At 44.6% G+C, this 22168-nt stretch overlaps 1 protein-coding gene across 3 annotated transcripts in view; it reads right to left on the minus strand.

Moving 5' to 3' along the window:
- The window catches only part of FAM171A1 (family with sequence similarity 171 member A1), a 91358-nt gene extending 69479 nt beyond the window's left edge, over positions 1–21879 (minus strand). For 2 of the 3 annotated variants that reach the window (XM_087775764.1, XM_087775754.1), the window contains exon 1: positions 21057–21367. In XM_087775764.1, coding sequence (XP_087631890.1) covers positions 21057–21150 — 94 coding nt within the window. In that variant the 5' untranslated portion in view covers positions 21151–21367. Of the gene's footprint in view, positions 1–21056; positions 21368–21789 lie in introns of those variants that run through there. The other variant, XM_087775746.1, reaches the window with a different exon arrangement.
- Positions 21880–22168: the final 289 nt, after the last annotated feature.

Here is a 22168-nt window from a genome sequence, read left to right on the forward strand (position 1 = left end):
ATTTCAATGCCTTCCTTTCCCCCATTGGATGGACGTTAACCATCCTTTTTTCCTCCCCTTCAACTTGTCTTGATATTAACTTAATCAAATTAAAGTCAGAGCAATTGTACTGAGGTATGTACAAGTTGGAAAGCCAACTTCGTCTGAGACATGGATAAAATATTTATGCCTGCAAGCTTGTCTGCTGTTTTTCTATTTCAGAAGCTGGTCTAAAATATTATCATGCTAAGAAACAGGACCATGTGCAAGCTGCATTCATTTGGATAAGACTGGAGAAGGAAAGTATGAGGGATTATCAGGTTCAGACTAGCTTACCACTACAGTTCAGTTACCTAAGTTCTCTTGAATACCAATTAGATAGGAATCAATTGCTTTCTTTTCTGAACATTTGTGGCTCTGTACTGCTAAGGGTTTTCAGCATCTCTGTTGCCAGTGTCCCCATGTGCCCAATCTTTAGTTTGTAATTTTTTTTTTTTTTTTAAAGCATGAGGGCATTTGTACAACTGCAACTTTCACTGAACTCAACCAGATGGATCAAGCTGTTGAGTCACCCATGAGCTATGGCTTAATTATTTTAGTTGCCGTTGCAGATAAAAAGTATTGAAAAATTTGCACTGGATAATACAATATTACTAATAACAGTGAAATGCTTTGAAACATCCTCTGATTCACAAATGGTGGAATCAAGCAGAACTCAGTTTTAAGACGAGGTCAACCAGACTCAATAAGAGCTCACATGGCACCTGCATAAAGCTGACAATGCAGTCTGTTCCAGTCCCATACTCTTACACTTTCATTGGACTCACAATTCATATTCAAATCTGTGTTCCAAACATATTTAGGTCAAACACAGAAGTTAACATATTGCTGCACTTCATTACCTCTCCCCATCTACAAAGAGAGCTGTGGTCACATCTTGCACACCACCTGTAATTTCTGCAGTAGTATGTTGGCAGATCGGATGGCAGAAGGGCCATTTGGTACGATCCACAATATAACACTAACAAATTTCACCTAGTCCCCGCTTCTGTTCTGCATACAAGCACCAACTGCAACCACGCAGACCAAGCTACTCACTCTGAAAACAACATGCAATCATTTTGCGCACCAAAAAGGAGAAATGAGACAGCCTCCCTTTGCTTTCAGCTAGCAAAAATTTGCTTTCCATGTTCCGCAGTTAACAATCATCCTGCTCCAGGCTGAAAGCAAAGGGGACAAGGTAGACCTATTAGACCAAAGAAGTGGGGGAAAAAAGCTGAAAAATAAAAAAAAAAAAAAAAAAAAAAAATCAGTAATCCAAAAATCAAGTATAGGCTGTCGCTGGTGCCTGTAATAGCTTTCAGAAAGTCAAATAAACACAGATTACTAGCAAGGAAATCGGAAGTTTATGTAATACACAAAATCTTGAGACTATTACTGAAAGTTACAAAGTGCTCCAAAGACTACAAATGGCCCCTAAAGGAAATAATTCTAAAATAATAATAATAATAAAAAATTAACCAGAAATCACAAATTGCATTTATTCTGGCATAAGACCTGTATATTTCTTGGAATTAAATATCTGTCTTTTTATTAAAAACATCCATGTCTGTTCATGCTGGGTTTGAAACATGAACAGAACACATTTGCTAGATTAACACCCTTGCTATCATGTTTTAACTCTTTAAAGAATCACACAATAAAAAGTTACCATCTGATTCTCATTAGTTCACAATGCATTCCAAATTTTTTTTCATTAAAAAATATTAACTTTATTCCTCACTCATAATATAAACCAAGATGGAAAGCAAAGAGTTAAAGCTGTTTGGCAGCTGTTACTTTAAACTCCTTTGGGTTTTATAATTTGCAGAGCATGTCAGTTCCTCCACCCTGGAACTTTTTTAAAACACCCAAGCAGAGGAATGTCACAGCACGATCATCTGCCATCAGTACAGTAGTCAAAGATACGACACAGCAGAGGACCTCCTCCAAACCTGTCACTTGTAATAAATTATGGTGTAGCCAGGAGCTGCTGAGACCAGACAGACAGAGAAATCAAAATTAAGAGTATGTAGAATTGGACATGACCTATATAGAAGTGATAGGTAAGGCTGAATAGAGCAGTATGATTTCTTAGAGGGGGAAGATATGCAGAGAGGAGGAACATGGACAGAGCCAAATGGCACTCTACAGTGAAAGGGACAAACAAGAGCATAAAACCTTGAGCACTGATTAAAAAGGAGCAGTCTGAGGTGGTGTTCAAGCACACAACACACTGGTTTCTTGTTAAAGGTGCTCAGAAAGCAAAGACCAGCATATAGCACTAAAACCTGGACAGAGTGAAATCAGATCAGAGACGAGGTCAGCATTACAAGACCTGAAGGGCAAACACCGCATAGCAGTCAGAGACTCTCTTTGAAGAGAATACCTAGGACAGAAGCTTTTGCACAATGGAGTAAGAAAAAGAAATGCTTGTGTTTATAATTCTTCAAATAAATGCCGTTTCCCATAAGCTCCTCTTTTCTGCACCTCCAGAGAAAGGCTATTCCACCATACCAACATCACATACCACTACATCAAGCCCCTATATCTGGGCAGTACAAACCCCCTTGAAGCAGAGAAACCCAACGCAGATAGAGAAGCCAACATTTAGAGACAGATAAACCGCTATCCCCTCATTTCATAATCTTGCACTAAATTTCCTTCCTCTAGAAGCATCCACTTCCATCAACGCCAAGCTGTCAGCAAGAACTAATGAACAGTAAACTGCCCTCTGGCTCCAACTCAGTATTGCAGGATAGTAGCTCTGAAGCAATCCTGAGCATGCCAGTCTTTGGCAAATAAGTGTGGACACATTCTTCTCTTGCCAGTTTAGAACAAGCAGCTAAAGCCAGTAAGCCACAGATGGGTACCTTTGATGTATCCTCTTTATTTTGTTTATCTCTTCCACCTACTTGCATTTTCATATGAACTTTTTTCCTCTGTTTCTACCTTATTTGCCTTTCCCTACTGCACAGCTTACAGCATTAGAAGGGGGTCACAAACCAGAACTCCTGCTGTTTAGCTCCCTGGCAATGGAAAAAGGAAAAAAATGCAACAACTTGACACGTTACAGCCCAGCAGAACCCCAGCCACAAGCTGGGACCCTCATGCGCTACTGATTTACTGACTCTATTTACAGATATATAATAGCCAAGCAAGTTGCTACAGTGGTGGTAGGCAGTGCAAGGCCAGCATCTGCCTCCTGCAAGCACTGAGAGCAAAACAATGAGACATTTGTTCCAAGTTCACGCAGCAAGGCAAAAACAACTGCACAGCAGCCACTGTTCTTCTGAACAGAAGCCAGTAAGATGATTTTGTTTTTTTTCATTTCCCCCAATGAGTCCACAAAATGTTTGTAAGAATCATTCTTTTATTTTAATTATTGCACAGATCCATAGGATCTGGATGCAGAGTCACTCAAAAAGAAGCAGCAGTGGGGCTGGGATGAGTGTGAAGAACAGGAGCACAGCCTGCTCACTGCTGTATGTTCTGTCACACCAGCCCACACTGCAGAAGCTGCAGCTTTGGATCCTCCTTTAGCAGAAAGCCAACACGACAGACCTCCTATGTCTGGATGCAGTGTGTCAAAAAGAATACAAAGGAATGGCCAACACCACAACAGTTAGTAGCCATGAGATACTGCCATGGCTGTCAAGCTAGTCAAGCTTCCCTCAAGTAGGAAAAACACACACAGAAACACAGTGTTCTAGCTATAGCCCCATCTATGCGTGGTAGTGAAGGCCAGCAAAAATGCCTTATTCCGCCTACACATTCAGCATCTCTCTAGGAACCACTGAGTAACCAAATCCTTCTCAATCACTTCTGATCAGGATTAGGAATCTGGGAGAAGAACAAGGCACATGCATGAGAGTATTTCAGAAGCTGAAATGCAGCTGTATTTCAAGCAACTGGAAGGGCACGTTGAAACATTGCCAAGTTGTCAGGGACAGCTAACTCATGAGTAAACACCCAGGCAATACAGCTTTTATAATGCACAGTTGGAAACACTGGTAAGAGGCAAGTTCAAGCGAATCTGACAAAGCATAAAATGTCTCCAGAATTGCCAGAAACAAGTATCAGGAAACAACTAAGTAAGTCTTAGCACAACTCCCTGATGAACTATTCATCTCCTTCATACTTTGGCCCGAGTGTGCTCCTTGCTCTAAGGAAACCATAGAGGCACACTGAGGAGGACACATTCATCTCTTCTGAAAGTCAAGGTGGTTGTGACTCTGAAGAAGTTACTGGCTACTCCATTGAGGCCAATTTCTACACCACAGCTGCTGGCAACAGAAGTCTTGTCAAAAATGACGAGTGCAGCAGAAGATTCAGCCATCAGACATATTCTGAAGAGATAGATCGGAGTGTTTACAAACTGCACAAGAAGATCAATGTAGAAGACACATTATGTTACCTAAATACGCACCATTTTATCTGATACTTTCTATTTCTGATAAAGAAAAATGACAGCATATCAGTTCCACACAGGTATACTGAGAGTACGGGAGTAGTCAGAAGCCAAGGACCTACTATCACTACCAAAGAGAAGAACCTACTCATACTGATTTTCACTAATGTAACTGGCAGAATAAGACATTATTCTGTCACTTTTACCTGTATTAAGAATATCCACAAGATTCCCATTCTTTTGTTACAAGGTATAGTGGCTTTAATTGAATGTCTTACCTTACATTGGGGTAACATAATCTCAGAAGTACGATATTTTTTTTCCTTTGGTCACAAAGCACCAATACAGACTCACACAGGCTCTAGCACAAAGCACCACTGTGATGGGAAAAAGAAACAGAAATACACAGAATTCACCGGTTCTGGATAAATACATCTGATTCACCATCTGGTCAGTTTTTAAGGTATCTTAACTACCTCTAGAACCCTACTTAATACAAAGATATAAAGTAGGTCAGCTCTTCATTTTGATGCTAAGCATATTTGTGTTTTTAGAAAGGATAATTTTTAATGGTATTGAAGGCACTACCACAGACTAAAGGCTGAATTGTCTTGAGCTACTACAACAAGAGAAAAAATTTCTAAGCGATACATGTTTACATAAAAGATTTTAAAGCCTAATATTAAACTCTACTTTTTCTGAGAAAGTTGGAAATTTCTAAGAACTCCTGATAATAGTATGCAAATACCATGAAAACTAGAGGAAAAAAAAGACCAGAAGCCAGCGATGCTTAATTAGAGGCCTCAACAGACTGTTTAAAAATCTTGAACAAGGAAATACACATACTCATACACTCAATTAATTCACATGCCTTCTATCTGCTAGCAAGGGTTTATTTCAAATCTATTGCCATGAACAAGAAAGAACAAACACATCTGTATACATTTGCAAGCCAAATCTGCTTTGAACAAAGCCAGTGAGCAGAAAAGACGACACAACTTCTGGTGTTATTGAAATAGCCATAGCAATCCAAGGACAAAATTGAAGCCAAGTATCCTGGATAACACATTAATTTCATAGAATAATGACCATTTACAAAGGACAATCACTCTAAGTTGTTTAAAGTACAGAAATTCATGCCATGAACACATAACTGAAAATGGTGGAAAATGCATTACAGTTTTACTACTGTGAGGTAAGCTTTGATTCATACCATATGGCCTTACAAGACAAGCATGTGTGCACGTCTGCACATGTGTGCATGAATGCTGAGGTCTCCAACCCGCAATTGTAACCATCCCAGTTTTCTAGCAGAAGTAAGAAGACGGGAAGATTCCAGTAAACACTAAATTCATAGTTTTTCAGAGTCATTCAGGAAAGCTAGTCATACTGACTCACTGTTTTTCTCTCAGAAACCTGCTAATTAACACAAACTGAGATAAATTAAGGTGTGAAGATCATACCTAGCATCAATATAATACCTAGTTATGTTTGTATTTGTTCTCCTCTTTACAAGGCTTAAAAAAACCCCTAAAACCTAACAAAACCAACCATACTAGCATCTGAATAATTCATGACAAGGAAAGAGATCAATGGACATATTAATATCATTTCTTCTCCCCTATTCTGTTTAACATAGTAAAAAACACAATATTTTTATTTCCCCCTCAGGCAAAGAGGTCCAGTGAATGCTATTGCATGGCTACCTCATAAAATCATGGTTCGTCAGTCTGGGTTTAAAATAATAAAAAAAAAGCTAATATTATACGAGGAACACAGAGAACATTATTTACATGTTCAATTAGTTATCAGCAAACTTATCAAAAAAATCAACATTTATGTGCATTGCCTCACTCTTTGAATTAAAATAATTGCTTCTTATGGTATTTCCTGCATTGTAACTACAGACGAGTACTGACTTCTTAACAGCATCTTGGATTTGAGGTGTTTTATCCTCCTGCTGCTTAAGAACATGAAATGAGATTCTGATGTTACTAGCAACATCAAGCTATCGAGTATGTTTGAAATACAGATTTGTTTACATGACTACTTTTGAAAATGTAGGTTGTCTTCTGGCACACGGAAATAAAGTTAAAAATTAAGCTCAACTCAATAGGGAAGGGAAGGTGAGGGGAGGACCAAGAGGAAAAGGAAGAAGCTTCTTAGTACTTGTATCTGGAACCCATTCAAACTTCGTTTCCTATACAGGAACTTTATCATATCATCCTATCATCTTCATGCCTTTTCTTTTTGCCTTTTTTTTTCCTCTCTCTCCTTACTTTCATTACATATATATATGAATATATATATATATATATATATATATATATATATATATTCAGAAACCAAGCTTGCCATCCATTTTGGGGACAAGTGGCTGAGTATCTACTTACAAAAAAATATCCTCAAATTTGAACATCCACGTAGCAGGTGGGGGCTGTCTGCCTTCCCAGGAGGCTGACAGCAAGCCCAGGCTGCTGACGGACCGCTGCACTGCCTACTGCCAGGCAGCTTTCTGGCTTTACCCTTTACACTCATGCAAGTGTGACAAAGAGAAGCATGGAATGGCAAGAAAAGGGTGACTAAATCTGAAAATTATTTCACAAGGGTCCAAGAAGAAACTGCCATGACTGAGTATCAGTAAATTTGTCAAAAGCTCCCTAATCATTACAGTAAAAGTGGCATGAATTAAGACCCAGCTGTTGTGCGGCCTTGGTTTACTTCCCAGCCCTGACCTAGACAGCGTGCCATCTTGGTCATTGCACTTTGTCTTTACTCCTGACCCTATCTTCTGCACAATAGAAGTATCTTCCTCATCCTGTGACTAGAGAGTAAGCAAGGAGTGTTTCTTCTCTCAAGGAAGATACACCCTTTTTTTTACTACTAACTTTCATTATACACTCAAGATGCTGCAGGAATAACTTAGAGATGTAACTCAGCAAGAGAAAGCACTATTCCTTTTGGCAAACATACGCATCTCCTTCAAAGCCTTTGGGCTGTTAAAAGCTCTTCTGAATTTTAACAAGATTTGGAGTAATGAAGGCTGCACTTTACTATCTCCACAAAGACACACCAGAAAGTAAGCAATGATCAGCCCTGCAACCCAGTACTGTCAGATACTATTAGTTTATAGCCAGCCCCCAGATGTACCAAAGCTCTTTCATGATGGACTATTTAGAGTATACCCTTACTAGCTGTTAATCTGTATAGCAGTAGACAGAATGGCATAAAGTAACAGTGAAGCAATGAAATTTCTGCCCCACATCAGCATCATGGTCAGGAAACACTGCTGTGCATTTGCTCTTCCTCCAATTCAATATATACCTTCTTGGAAATACCAAAATCACTGCAGTTTTGCAGGGCCCAGGCACGCAGATTAAATAATACCTGGACTGAAGAAACACCCGAGAGAGTTTGGCCATAAGAATTTGAGCTTTAATGTCTTCCACCACGGAATTAGGCTAGGGGTAAGGGAAGATGGCACTCGATGATTCTCAGTGGCCAACTGATGCAAGACTTAATACTTGAATGCATTAAAAAGCACCTTTGTATATGTGCAATCATCCATGGTAAACAAAGATTCTCTACTGCTCTGAGGGAATCCACAGGGCTATCACTTATTTATAAGAGTTTGATCTTGAGAGCTTATATACACTCTTTTTTGATTTGTCTTCACCACAGAAGAGTTTATGAAAGTATGGAGTACTCACTTAAAAGCATGCATTAACTTGCACATGGGAATAACCATCACCTTTCTAGGATACCACCGCAAAAACTGCTCTACTCTCTGTTACCTAGCCGCTCACCCCGTCAAAACCCAAGGATTTTTCCTGTGCAGAAAGTTAGCTTGTGACATGACACTGCTTCGATCCCTTTTCTAATGACAACATCTGCTGAGGGCTCACTTGGCTCTTTCAGCAGCAATACTAAACCATGATTAAAAAAAAAAAAAAGGGAAAATGTTACTGAAAGATTAACTACATACTCACAGGTAATTAAAACAAGATCTCCAGCAAGATTTTGAACATAGCTAAAGAGTGCCAAGTAGTTTTCACTGAGGTAAAGCTTCACAGAGCAGATAGCTATTCATATCTGATTTAAAGAAGGAAGTCCTTATCTAATAAAATATCTGGAAAAATTAATAGTTTTCAACAAGAATTTTAATACATCAGGTTCTCTTCCTTCAACAACTGATTTTTAAAGTACTTTTACTAATAATATTCCAAAACTTGCTGCAGTTATAACTCAATAGCTTCCAGCAATAAGTAAACTTGAAATTCATTCCATTAGAAGCTCTTGCTTCTACTGCTTCAGGCTGCTTGAAGCAAGTGTATTTTTAATTTTCAAGTAGACTGCTAACAACATTTACATCAAGTCAGTTTAATGCCATAGCTCCCCTCTAAAAAGTTTTAACTAGCAGTATAAAGAGTGAAATAACTATCCTGTAAGAATAAAGGAAATTTTAACTTTTGAAGAAAACTTTTTCATATTAAAATTTTAATAGTAGGGAAAAAAAAGTAACAGTCCCCACACACAGGCACTCTGCAAAACAACGAAAACACAGCTCTCATTTCAAACATCTGTGGTTCTGGCTCCTGTAAATCATACTTCACGAACCTAGAGACTGGCTCAAACTTAAGTTATTTGCCAGGACCTCAACTGCAGCACCACACGCTGAAATAAGCTGAGTTGTAAGAATACTCTGGGTACTAGCAGTAAAGCTAAAAGAGCAAGTATATTGCTGTGCTTCACTGTGTCTGTCAACATTATTACCACAAGTAGCTTTTTAAACTACTGTAATATTTGTCCAGGTCAGCATGCTACTCAGCAGGTTTCAGAACTTGCCAGGAGTGCAATTCAGAGGGAAGCAAAGAGAGCAACTGTTGCTCCCATCTTGAGCTGATGCCACCCATTCTGCGAACACAGTGCAGCGCCTGGACAAGTTTAGGGCCCTGCTGCCCAGCAGCGTGTTCCCGCCCTCGGTCACCTCACCCCCTGCAGACCATCAGTCCTGCCTCAAGAGCTCCTGGACTCATTTATTTCCCTAGCAATGCTTGCCCAACTCAAACAGAAACAAGAAACAGCCATGGACACTCCCTAGCAGGCTTTCCTGCCAGTCTGCAGCAAAAGCACTCCAAGCCTTTCAAGATATGAGAGGGACAACACAGGGACAGAAGGAGGAAGGGTAGGATAAGGAGTGAAAACTTCTTATCTCTCAGCAGACACCCTAATCTAGGAGACATCAATGCAGAAGTGCACTAACTAAGAAAAGCAGGGCAATTCTCTGGAGGAAAGTGGGAATTGCTCTGGCTGACAGACAGTTCAGAGAGGAGTGACCAGACACTATCAGGCATCATCTGCTAATTAGGCCAAATCGTACATTCACGGCTAGCTGACAAAAGTTACTCTACCAGAATGCTATGCTAAGTACCCAGTACTGCCCTCCACATTTCTTCAGTGTTTAAAGGGGCTGAAGCAGATCATCTCCTCTCAAGCCATTTGGGACACTCAGAGAGCAGAGAAAAGATGACTCGGGTACTAACCCACCCATTACTCTACAACTGGGAGAAACACTCATGAGCACTACATCTTACAGTTCACTTGAGCTGAAACTGTGGATGAAGCTCTGTTTTAAACTACCATGCAGGGTTACAAACTGGAGTATCTGAGGCAGGGACAAAACCCTGTTCTGATGGAGACAGAGACGGTCACAGCCGAAAGCATCTCAAATCATCTGCCAGTACCTAGGTCCAGATCTGCCAGTATTCACTGCTCTTAATGCATTTTTTTGTCTACCGTAGGCAAATTAGTTTTCAAGAAATTCTTTATGCTTTTTCTTTGAGCAATGGGGTGGTATCACATTTTCAGACAACAGCCATCTCCTTTGAGCAGTAACTTTTAAAACAGTTAACTTGCTAAATGTTGTTATACATCTTACATTATATTTCTACAAACGATTTAATCCTGCATCAACTGGCACTGCTGCCATGAAGTCCTTGTTTTCCCTTATCAGCTCCTCTCAGCCCATTCCTCTGCACCAGCACAGCATTTGTGTAATTTCCAATGAATCCAACTGGGAAAGTGATCCAGGTGAAGACTGAATGGGCGCATACAGGAGTTTTCAGTTGGGTAACTTCCTCGATCTGGTTTACCACATTGCTACACAAATGCCAGTAAGAGAAAACAGACAAAAGGTGAGAGTAACAATGCAGCTTAATGCAGAATAAATCAACTCTTGGGAACACAAAGCTAATTAAAAACATGTAGACAAGCCCAAACAACTCTGCAAGCCTCCTTACTTGTTTCCAAACCTTTCTTTTTGTTTATTTACTCTTGGGAGTGAAACACTTTGGCTCGTAAGCATTGTGCTACAAAGACAAATGGTTTAGAAATGTAAATAGACCGTAACTCTTGTTCGAGTCTTGAGAAAGGCAAGATAACCCAGCCAGGTAATCCAAGAGCGCGTGCTCCTTCACATAGCTTATTACATGGTATATATTCAGTAGCTCTAAGGCTGAGCCAGAGGGCAACACAGCGCTGATGAAACTTCCAGTTACAGTATCTGAGGGAAGATTCACCTGACTAAATGGGAGTACGCTCTTGTCTACACTGCCAGGCTAGTCAGCGGAGATGCACACAGCACCATTCATCTGACCAAATGTGCTTACTCCAGGTGACAGGAATAACACTCGGCTCCATTAGCTGAAAAGATTAGATCTTCATGTCTGTAAAAGGACTGTGGATGACTAGCAGACTGCAGGCACCCGAGTTAGGTGAGATGCCTCCTACCCTGGATGACAATTGCAAATCCCTCGCATGAGAAGTCTAACATTCACATATATTATATTATATATTATTCATACAGACTGAGTTATGAGGTATTTGGATCTTAACCTTTCACTTTGCACAACTGTTCACGGTATGGTGGAGAGCAAGAGGGCTGGACAAAACTGCTGATACATTAATTTCCTCCCAGCAGCAGTCCAAATACAGCATTTACCTTAATTTGTTGTTGCTTTATTATCAAGCAAGTCTCACAACATCGTTTGAGAAATACTTGTTGCTGTATTAGTATACACCCTTGCTTATAAAGGATGAAAGACACTGTTTTTTCAGTAATGATAATCACAAAGGTGGGATGAAACAAGAGGGAGCTCCCAACACTGCTATCACCTCTGTTAATTACTGCATGAAGAAGGCAGGCCTCTGTTTTCTTTAACAAAGCAGAAGTACATTATGCCTTTACCTTTTATTTATCTCAGCATTTACCAACTGTCAAGGTAAGCTCCCCTTTACTCTTAAACATTGCTATTGTATTACTTACACCTACCAGGCAGTACAGTAGTTCTCAGCACTTTTGCAGCCAGAACTTAAGAAAACTGGAAGCATTTTGCACTTTCTTGGATTCAGCTGCTTTGCTGTCCCCAATCCAAAAGGATGCTGCTACTTCCTTCCCCTTGGCTTCCCCGCCACGCTCCTTTTCCTCCCTGCCAGCTGCAGTTGCCACCGTGTCTCCTCACAGCCTGGCTCCCACAGGGCAGAGAGGCTGATGGCGGCCCCTACAAGAGTCACCCCAAGTCCGGCAAGGCCTATGTGGGGTCCCCTCTACTACTATGTGCTCTTGCCTCCTCATCTGAAAAACAACCATTACAGCGGCATAGCAGAGTTCTCCATGGTGCAGATTCCTACTCACAGCAACAGGGAGGCTTCACCTCCTGGTACATGAGGTGTATAGACCATTGAATCACAAAATGCTTTGGGATGGAAGGGACCTGTAAAGGTCATCTAGTCCATCCCCCCTGCAATTGGCAGGGACATCTTCAACTAGATCAGGTTGCTCAGAGCCCCATCCAGCCTGGCCTTGAACGTTTCCAAGGATGGGGCATCTACCACCTCTCTGGGCAACCCGTTCCAGTGTTTCACCACCCTCATCATGGAAAATTTTTTTTAGATAGATAGATAATGGATAAAGACAGGATTTCACTCCCTCATATGCCTCTACAGTATGGCACAGGCAGTGACAGCTCACAGAACTGCAAAACCTAAGAGTAGGAACAATTAAGAGATAGCTTCAGTGTTGGATTTCCAGGGACTCTTGTGCCCTGCCTGCAGACTGCTTCTATTCAAAACATACTTTATATCCACAGCAGTTCTGTTTAAATATAACCAATCCCCCAAGTAGCTAGCGAGGGAGCCAAATCTACAGACTATGCTGTACATAAATTAATTTTTCCTTCAGATCATCTCAAGATCTGTTGCTCTTCAAGCTAGCAAAAAAGTGACATGGGTATATCTGAACCAGAACATTGGCATTCTACATGGAATGAAAACGTAGCTCTATTGAAATGTACTTAAATACTACTTTCAAGGGCTCAGACTCACCATTATGTCAAATATGATTCTGTCTCAATATTTTAAAGTGAAAGACTCAATGCACTTATTAAGAGCAACAAGAAATTACAGTATGTTTACATTCTTATGGCTCTGTATTAACAAATATATACGTATCTTCCCAGTTTCCAACAAAACTAAAGATGGTGTTTGTAAAAAGCATGTGTATAATGCTTATTACCCATGCACAACAAGCCAGACATTACATTAACTGAAAACTTAATGTAAACCAGCTTACAGGAAAATGTTTCTGGAATTCCTGAAGAAAAAAAAAGCAGCACTCAGTTCTCTTTGGTATTTCCCAAAACAAAATATTTTAGTGTATATTATTAGTGTGTATTATATTTAGTATTATTAAACTCATCTGTTCTAGTAAATACAACCCTTTACATAGGCTTCTTGCCTCCCTTATTTGTGCTCCCTGACAGGTAAGTGGTAAAACCACTGAGATCTGTGCAAAAGGCAGAATACCAACAGTGCAGTTCTCTCAGAAGTTGCCTTTCTTCATATTTCAAGGCAGAAATAGTATATACTGCAACAAAGGGAAAGTAATCCTACAAAAAAAATGCAACTTGCATAAGGTAATCAGTGTATAAGGTAACAGAAATACTGGAAGTGCACATTTTGATTTCAAGTTGCAGGTATTTTTGAGAGATTATTTAGATTATATTAGATTATTTTTGCCTGACTGGAAAAATAACTATCTCCCGAAGTTATAAGGTCAAGACACACGACACAATTGTATTGATCAAATGTACTACAGTAATTTACAGACTACAGGAGGGCGCACAGCCAGATCACTGCCCTGGACTTCAGGAGAGAAGGCTTTGGCCTCTTCAAGGGATCTGCTCAGTAGAGCACCATGGGATAAAGCCCTGGAGGGAAGAGGGGCCCAAGCAAGCTGGTTAATATTCAAGGATCATCTCCAAGCTTAGGAGCAATGCATCCCAACAAAGAAGAAATCAGGCAAAAATGCCAGGAGGCCTGCATGGATGAACAAGGAGTTCCTGGACAAACTCAAAAAGGAAGCCTACAGAGGGTGGAAGCAAGGACAGGTAGCCTGGGAGGAATACAGAGAAATTGTGAGCAGTCAGGGATCAGGTTAGGAAAGCTAAAGCCCTGATAGAATTAAGTCCGGCCAGGGATGTCAAGGGCAACAAGAAAAGCTTCTATAGCTACGTTAGTGATAAAAGGAAGGCTAAGGAAACGTGGGCCCTCTCTGGAGGGTAACAGGAGACCTGGTTACCTGGGATATGGAGAAGGCTGAGGTACTCGATGACTTTTTTGCCTCAGTCTTCACTGGCAAGTGCTCAAGCCACACCACCTAAGGTGCAGAAGGCAAAGGCAGGGACTGGACTCCCACCTACTGTAGGAGAAGATCAGGTTCAAGACCATCTAAGGAGCCTGAAGGTGCACAAGTCCACAGGACCTGATGAGATCTATCTGCGGGTCCTGGGAGAACTGGCTGATGAAGTTGCTGAGCCACTATCCATCATATTTGAGAAGTCGTAGCAGTCTGGTGAAATTCCCAATGACTGGAAAAGAGGGAACATAACCCCCATTTTTAGAAAGGGAAAAAAGGAAGACCTGGGGAACTACAGGCCAGTCAGTCTCACCTCTGTACCTGGCAAGATCATGGAGCAGATTCTCCTGGAAACCATGCTAAAGGCACATGGAAAATAAGGACGTGACTGGTGACAGCCAACATGGCTTCACTAAGGGCAAATCGTACCTGACATATCTGGTGGCCTTCTACGATGGGGTTACAGCACTGGTGGACAAGGGAAGAGCAACTGACGTCATGTACCTGGACTTGTGCAAAGTATTTGACACTGTCCCACACGACATCCTTGCCTCTAAATTGGAGAGACATGGATTTGACAGGTGGACAAGGATAAGGAATTGGCTGGATGGTCACACTCAGAGCTGCGGTCAACAGCTCAATATCCACATGCAGACCAGTGACAAGTGGTGTTTCTCAGGGGTCAGCATTGGGAGCAGCACCATTTAACATCTTTGTCGGGGACATGGACAGTGGGATTGAGTGCACCCTCAGCAAGTTTGCTGACGGCACCAAGCTGTGTGGTGCAGTTGATACTCTAGAGGGAAGGGACGCCATCCAGAGGGACCTTGACAGGTTAGAGAGCTGCGCCTGTGCAAACCTCATGAAGTTCAGCAAGGCCAAGTGCAAGTTCCTGCACATGGGCTGGGGCAATCCCAAGCACAGGCTGGGTGAAGAATGGATTGAGACCAGCTCTCAGGGGAAGGACTTGGAGGTGTTGGTTGATCAGAAGCTCAACATGACGCAGGAATGCGTGCTTGCAGCCCAGAAAGCCAACGGTAACCTGGGCTGCATGAAAAGAAGCACGACCAGCAGGTTGAGGGAAGCGATTCTCACCCTCTACTCCAGGTGGGGTCTCATGAGAGGGGAGTCCTGCGTTCAGCTCTGGGGCCCTCAACATAAGAAGGACATGGACCTGTTGGAGCAAGTCCAGAGGAGGGCCATGAAGATCATCAGAGGGCTGGAGCACCTCCCCTATGAGGCCAGGCTGAGAGAGCTGGCATTGTTCAGCCTGGAGAAGAGAAGGCTCCAGGGAGACCTTCTAGTAGCCTTCCAGTACCTGAAGGGGGACTACAAGAAAGCTGGAGAGGGACTTTTTATAAGGGCATGTAGTGATAGGCTAAGGAGTAATGGTTTTAAACTGAAAGAGGGTAGATTTAGATTAGATATAAGGAAGAAATTCTTCACTACAAGGGTGGTAAGACACTGGAACAGGTTGCCCAGAGAAGTTGTGGATGCCCCATCCCTGAAAGTTTTCAAGGCCAGGCTGAATGGGGCTTTGAGCAACCTGGTCTAGTGGAAGGTGTCCCTGCCCATGGCAGGGGGGTGAGGAACTAGGTGATCTTTAAGGTCCCTTCCAACCCAAACCATTCTATGATTCTATGAATTTGAGATATGTAGAAAAGAGACATCATTCCCCACCATACTGCTATCCAATATCCAAACTTCAAGCAGGTTGTTAAGAAATGCCATTAAAGCCGAACCACCAAGCTGCCAGGTACTGTGCATACCTATACTGACACGACCTATGCATCGAGGTTCCTTGCCATGCATTTTCCTCTCAGTTTTCTTCATGCACCAAGACTGTGGCTAGTCATTGCCCACAGAAGACAAGAGTAAAAAACTAATTTGAAGTTTGTACTAACAGGAGGCAGAGCGACATTTCTGCTCCTCCATGCACCAAAACCACTGGAGATTTCTTAAGCTTTCCAAGAAACCTAAAAGCACAATCCTTCTTCCTCCCCAAGCACACAAATACATATACCCAGGCTTCTGTTAAATTAACAAGCGTATGGTAAAATTGCATTTCATTGCTACCAGAAACCTCTCCTGTAGAGAGGGGACTGATATTTGAAGCCATTCACTTGGCCAGAAGTTGGCACAGAAAGCAGCTGTCCCTAAAAATTTCATGAAACAGGTTCTAGTCTCAAGCAGTAAGAGGTGCCAGTGTGAGGTTTAAAGAAAAAAAAGACAAAAGAGAAGGGGGAGGGAGAAGGTTGTTTTAACCTTTGTGTTAGGTAACACATGGCAATTAACACCATCTCAAGACACAAGCAGACAAAAGACCACAGGGAAAGGTAGCAAGCGAATTTGCTGTCACTTGACAAGTGCATACACATATTATTTAAGGTAAGCTGAATCACTTAATGCAAGGTATTACAAGCCAAAAGAGTGAACACAAATGTTTAGCAGAAAAAGACTGCAATTTTAAACCCTCAGCTCACCTAGGCAACTTGTTCGACTGACTGAGAGAAATCAGTTACTAGGCATTTGCAGGCATTAGTAGTTCAAGGTAAACATGGAAAGAAAAAAAAAAAAGTCGAGTGCTCACTCAGGTCTGATAACCGATAAAACCAATGAATACCTCATCCTCATTAAGATTTTACAATACTATCTAGTACTAAGTAAACAATTTCCTCCTCCACTAAAATAAAACAACATCTTTTGCACCGCTTTAGAGCGATTTAGCTTCTACTCTTATGAGTACATTTGTGGTCTCAATGAAATAAATGTTTGCATTTGAAGGTCATTAGCAATTTGCAGCTGACTGAGAAGAGAGAGTACAGCAGTGCAAGACGAAAGAGAGAAAGACTTTATTTCTGCATCATCTAAACTTTATCATCATGGCTAAAACTGCAAGCCTGGGATAACTGGCTTCAAAAAAGCTAAGAACTTGAGGGTCTCCTCACAGCTGTTACTGTGCTGTCCAGAAAAGAAGCCTTTACAAAATGTCCAGCTGAAATGGTTGTGAAATTGGCTTTCACAATGTCAAGTAATGTAATGGCTGTTAGCAGGCAGGCAGGCAATTCCAAACAGCAGGACTCAAGCATCAACCATCCTGTCCTCCATGCACATAGAAGGAGAAGATACTGAGGATTCAGACTAAGCGGCAACAGCTCAACTTTTATTCATCATCATACTAGGAAAAAAAAGTAACTGCCTGGTCTCATTCTGGGATTATGATGGTGGGATATCCTGAGCACATTCATCTACTACTAGACTAGTCCTTGAACTGGGTGCTACTTATTACTCAAATGTTATTTTATTCTTCATAACTTCCTTGTTTTGGACAGCTAATGAAATATGAAGACCAATGAAGACATGAATTAAAACCAATACCCACTGCAGCCGACAAAAGTCATACTGGACTTCTGCACTACAACAGAATATTCTAGGATTTCTCTTAAAAGAGCCTCTCTCTGGCATCTACAAATGAATCATCCTCATCTTCTACTGCAAAGCAAACTTTACAGGCAACAAAGAAATTTAACCCCTTCTCAAGTTACACTGATTTTGCTTACATTCTCCCTGCGTTAGTGTTACCTCTTCACATAATTCTTAAATTACTATTTGCCAAGGCTCCCTAAGTTTAAAAGGAATCTGTTCATATGAAGAAAATTCACTGTGTATTTTGTCTGTACTCATCAGACAAATCACCAATTTCCATCAGGAATGCAGCTTAAGCGTTGGTTTGTTTAAATTAAAATTTCTACACATTCATTTCGGCATTCAAACCAATTCTGGAATACCTGATAGAACAATTAAAAAACAAACAAAAAAACCCACCAAAAAAACCTCAAAACCGTAATTGAGTCCTCACCTGAAACACTTGTCAGGTTTTCAGTATCTGAGAGAAATTAAAGAGGTAAAGCTTTACCAAAGCTAAAGTGTACCTTCATGGACTTCTAACAGCCTCACTGCTGGGGCTCTAAGCACCAACGCTGACAAAAATGAAGAACTCATCTTTGTGGATTTTACCATATTAAAGAAAAGAAGTTACTGAAACTTAGAAAGTACCTCTGTGACCTTCAGAGGCCACAACAGATCTGCATAATGAATCAAATAAGGTAACAGCCTGCCAAAGTCATCCAATTTTCTAAATAGGGTGCTAAATGCAGAGCTTAATTACCAGTACTTTCCATATTCACGAATTACGTAATCAGTCTGGCCGAGCAGAATTTGGAGCTGGGACTGTCTGAACATACGGCTGAGAGCAGCGAAAAACAGAAATGCTCAATGCAAAGCATCGCCCCTCATCCCTTCCTTAACCAGAACCCTGACTACAAACCCCACCTTCAAATAGCTCCAAATCTAAGACCTATTTATTTGGGATGCTAACACAGGCATGGAACATCTTACTGAGTCTCCTCTAATCTGTCCCACCACGAGAAGAGCTCTCTGCCCTAGTCTCTTGCAACCCGTCCAATAAATACTGCAGCTGAAGCAATTACTCCCTGATGGCATCCTCTGGCTTTCTCACCTCCACCTTTATTCCAATCCCTTGGTTTTTCACTAGTCTCTTCCCAGCCACAAGGGTAAAGTCGGTCATCTGCAAACATCCCTGAACTTTGGCAATGGCGCTTCACCTGTAGCTACAACTATCACCGCGGCGCTAAAAGGGCAGGAGGGAAAAACAGTTGGTTTAGGTTTTACAACCATTTAGCACTTACTGTGCTCAGTATGCAAACAGGGACTGTGCCTGGTACTAAAACTCTTTTCCCCAGAAGATGTTCACACCTGATGATTAGGAACTTATTCAAGGCTACAAGCTAGCATCGCATAAACTGTCAAAAAAAGACTCATGGTAAGTAGCTGGTAACTAGTGAGCAGAACACACTTCAATATGAGATTAGCTCTACATATCCACTTACCAACGTACATGGCCAAAGAGTAAAGACTGGGCTTGTAATTAGACTTTGGAAAATGATGCTATCTATGAAAACTCAGATGATCTTACACAGAAGATAAAATTAGACTATTCTATTTAGATAGAAATGTTCTCTGCTCAGTGACATAGCTGCTATTACTTAAATAATCATCTAACAGACTTGATGTGGATGTAGCAGCTATAGAGACAAGCCTTTCCACATACCATGAATTGAGCTTGACAATAGAAGATGAGATCGACAGGGCAGTTGAAAGGCACTAATTTGGCCAATACCTCACCACTTTGATCACATATATGAAAGAGATTTTCCATATGATACAGAAATTACAATAGATTTTGACGTTAACTTGGTATCTGAAGTGCTAGCTTCAAGGGATGAACACAGTTCTGTTTTTCTGGCATGCTTATCAATAAACCCAGTATAGTCCTGAGTTTACTGGCCTTTGAGTTATAGTTTAGTACTTCTTACTCCAGAACTGCTACTGTTTTGTCCTTAAAAACCAGGCAGAATCTGACATTACATTTGATGTCAGATTGCCTAGCGTGGTAGGTTTTGCTACAAGATACCAATACCTTTTGAATACTCTGTATGAGAGCACAGGCCCACCTATATCTTACTTAGCATACTGCAAATACAACCACAAAAGAAAGAGTCCAAAAAGCTTACTTTCAATGCTTTCCTTCTTGTGGCAAGCATCGCTTACTGATTCTTACTGACGCACGAGACAGGAAAGCTTAGAGGAAACAGGACATAAGGGTACTCGTCGCGTGGTGTACTTCCACCCCTCCACAGTGGGAAAGACGCTGCCAAGCCATCACCACGAAGGCTAAGCCAGCGTACGGTCTCTCATCACAGATGACACATTTAGCCACTTGACAACGCATGCCATGAGGCTCGCACTGGCCGCGGGGGAGGACACACTTTCTCCTAGCACCTCTCAGACCCTTAGGTAGACAAGTTTTCTGCTTCCCAGCGTAGCCCTGGTCCCGGCAGGCGCGATGCTGCCGCAGGATCCCTGCCGGAGCCTGGCAGGAGGAGGCCGAGGGCAAGCCGGCCACCAAACGCCAGGCCGAGGGCAAGCGGGGCACGGCGCAGCGTCTCCCGCTGCCGCGTTTCCACGGGGGCGAGGGCTGGAGGGCAGGTGCGCCTCGCCGCCGAGGGGCCGCCTCACCACGGCACCTGCGAGGCTCAGGGCAGAGCAGCCCCCGGCAGGACCCCGTCCCGGCCCAGGAGGACCAGAAGCTGCCCCAGGTGCCGGGGGAGCCGCCGCGGCCTCCCGGGGGGCTCGGGCACTGCCCCGCTGCGGCTTCTGCTCCCGCCCGGGCGAGGGCGTAGGGGGAGGACGAGGCTGCCCGGCCGGGGAAGTGTCTCTCCCCGGCTGCCGCGGGGCGCAGCGGCCGCCCGGCGCCGTGACAGGCCCCCGCCCGGCCGGCGGGCAGCCCACCGCGCCGAACAAAAGGCCCGGCCGCGGCCCGGAAACGTCCCGGGGCGGCGGGCCGAGCCCGCAGCCCGGCAGCCCCGCACGGCCGGGGGCAGGGCCTGCGGCCGCCGGTGCCCCTCAGCCCGCCTCTCACCGCCGCGTCGGGCCCTGCGGCGGGCACGGCGGGGAGGAGGGGAACCGGGGGAGAAGGACGCAATGCAACAGCTCCGGCGGCGCGGAGGGAGGGAGGGAGGGAAGGAGGGGGCAGCACAATGAGGCCAGCGGCAGCCCCTGCCCCTTCCGTTAACAAAAGCTCCCCAGCCGCGGAGCTTGCACCCGCCTCCGCCGCGGGGCTGCTTTCACCACCCCGGGCCTGGGGGGCTCTGCAGCGGGCGGCGCCCCCGCTGCGCCCCGCAGCCGCCGGGCGCTGGGAGCCGGGAGAGGTCCCGCATCACCGCGCCCCCCCCGCCAAGCCCCCGGCCCAGGCCCCCCCCAAGTTCGCCGCCGCCCGCACAATGCAGCCCCCCGCCGCCCCGGGGGCCACCGCACAAAGCGGGCCAGTCCCGCCGCCCTTCCCGCACCGACCTTGAGCCGCCTCGGGCGCCCCTAAGGTTTTGGTCACCGCCTTCCACACGTTGCAGCCCAGCAGGCAGAGGAGAAGCGCCGCCGACCTGCTCATTTCCACCCGCCGCCGCCAGCCGCCGCCAGGGAGGGAATCGCCGCCGGAGCCGCTGCCCGGAGGAGGAGGAGGAGGAGGAGAAAGAGCCGCATCAGGGGCTGGCCCGCTCCGCGCCTCCCTCCATGTTGCCGTGCGCTGCCCCTCCTGCTTTCTCCGCCTGCTGCATTGTCGTCCCGCCGCTGCGCCCCGGCCTCCGCGGCCCGCGCTGTCCCCGCGGGCGGGCGGGCGGGGGGAAGGAGAGGCGGGAGCGCTCCGCGGCCCCGGGCGCCCGTCTGGTTTTATTTTTTATTCCCCCCCCCCGCCCCCCGTTTATCTCTTCCCCGCTCCCCCGGCGGGGGCGGCCAGCCTCCGCCGCCCGCTCCTTAACCCTTTGCGGCTCCCCCTGCCCCGCGCGGCCGGCCCGGCGGGACAGCGCCCCCTGCCGGCCGCGCCGCGCCCCGCCCCGCCCTGCCCTGCCCTGCCCCGCCCGCCGCGGGGCGAGGGGCCGCGGCTCCCCGGCGAGCAGCGGGGCCCGCCGGGCGGCCATGGCGCTTCACGCCGAGCCTCGTCGCCCCGCCAGACCGGCTGCCGCCCGGGGGCAGGCGCGGTGCCCCGCTGGGCAGCCCGCCCCTCCCCTCCACCAGGTGCTGCCGCGCTTACCTGCCGCGGGGGGCCGGGGCCCGCCCGGCCGCGCCCGCCGCCCTCTCTCCCCCTCCCTCAGCGGCTGCAAAATGGCCTCCGCGGTGGTGCTGTCCCCCGCCGCGGCGGCTCCCTCGCCTTCAGCCGCAGCCCAGCGGGAGGGACGAGGGGGAGGACGGACGTGGTGGCTTATACTGTCACGGCTGAGACGTGTCGAGTCACAGGGCCCCCCCGGCCTGGTCCCCTGCTGCTGATGTTGTATCTAAAGCGGGTTTTAAAAAATAAAAAAAAAAAAAGACGACAACCAAAGACCAACAGAAAATGCATCCATCTGCTCGTTTTTATACAAAATTGTTTAAAAAATGCTATTGCAAACTGCACGAGAAAGGCAAACTTTGGG

Source organism: Nipponia nippon, unplaced genomic scaffold, assembly GCF_047370975.1.
Source record: "Nipponia nippon isolate SJK-2023a ecotype South Korea unplaced genomic scaffold, ASM4737097v1 scaffold_1, whole genome shotgun sequence".
Lineage (NCBI taxonomy): Eukaryota > Metazoa > Chordata > Aves > Pelecaniformes > Threskiornithidae > Nipponia > Nipponia nippon.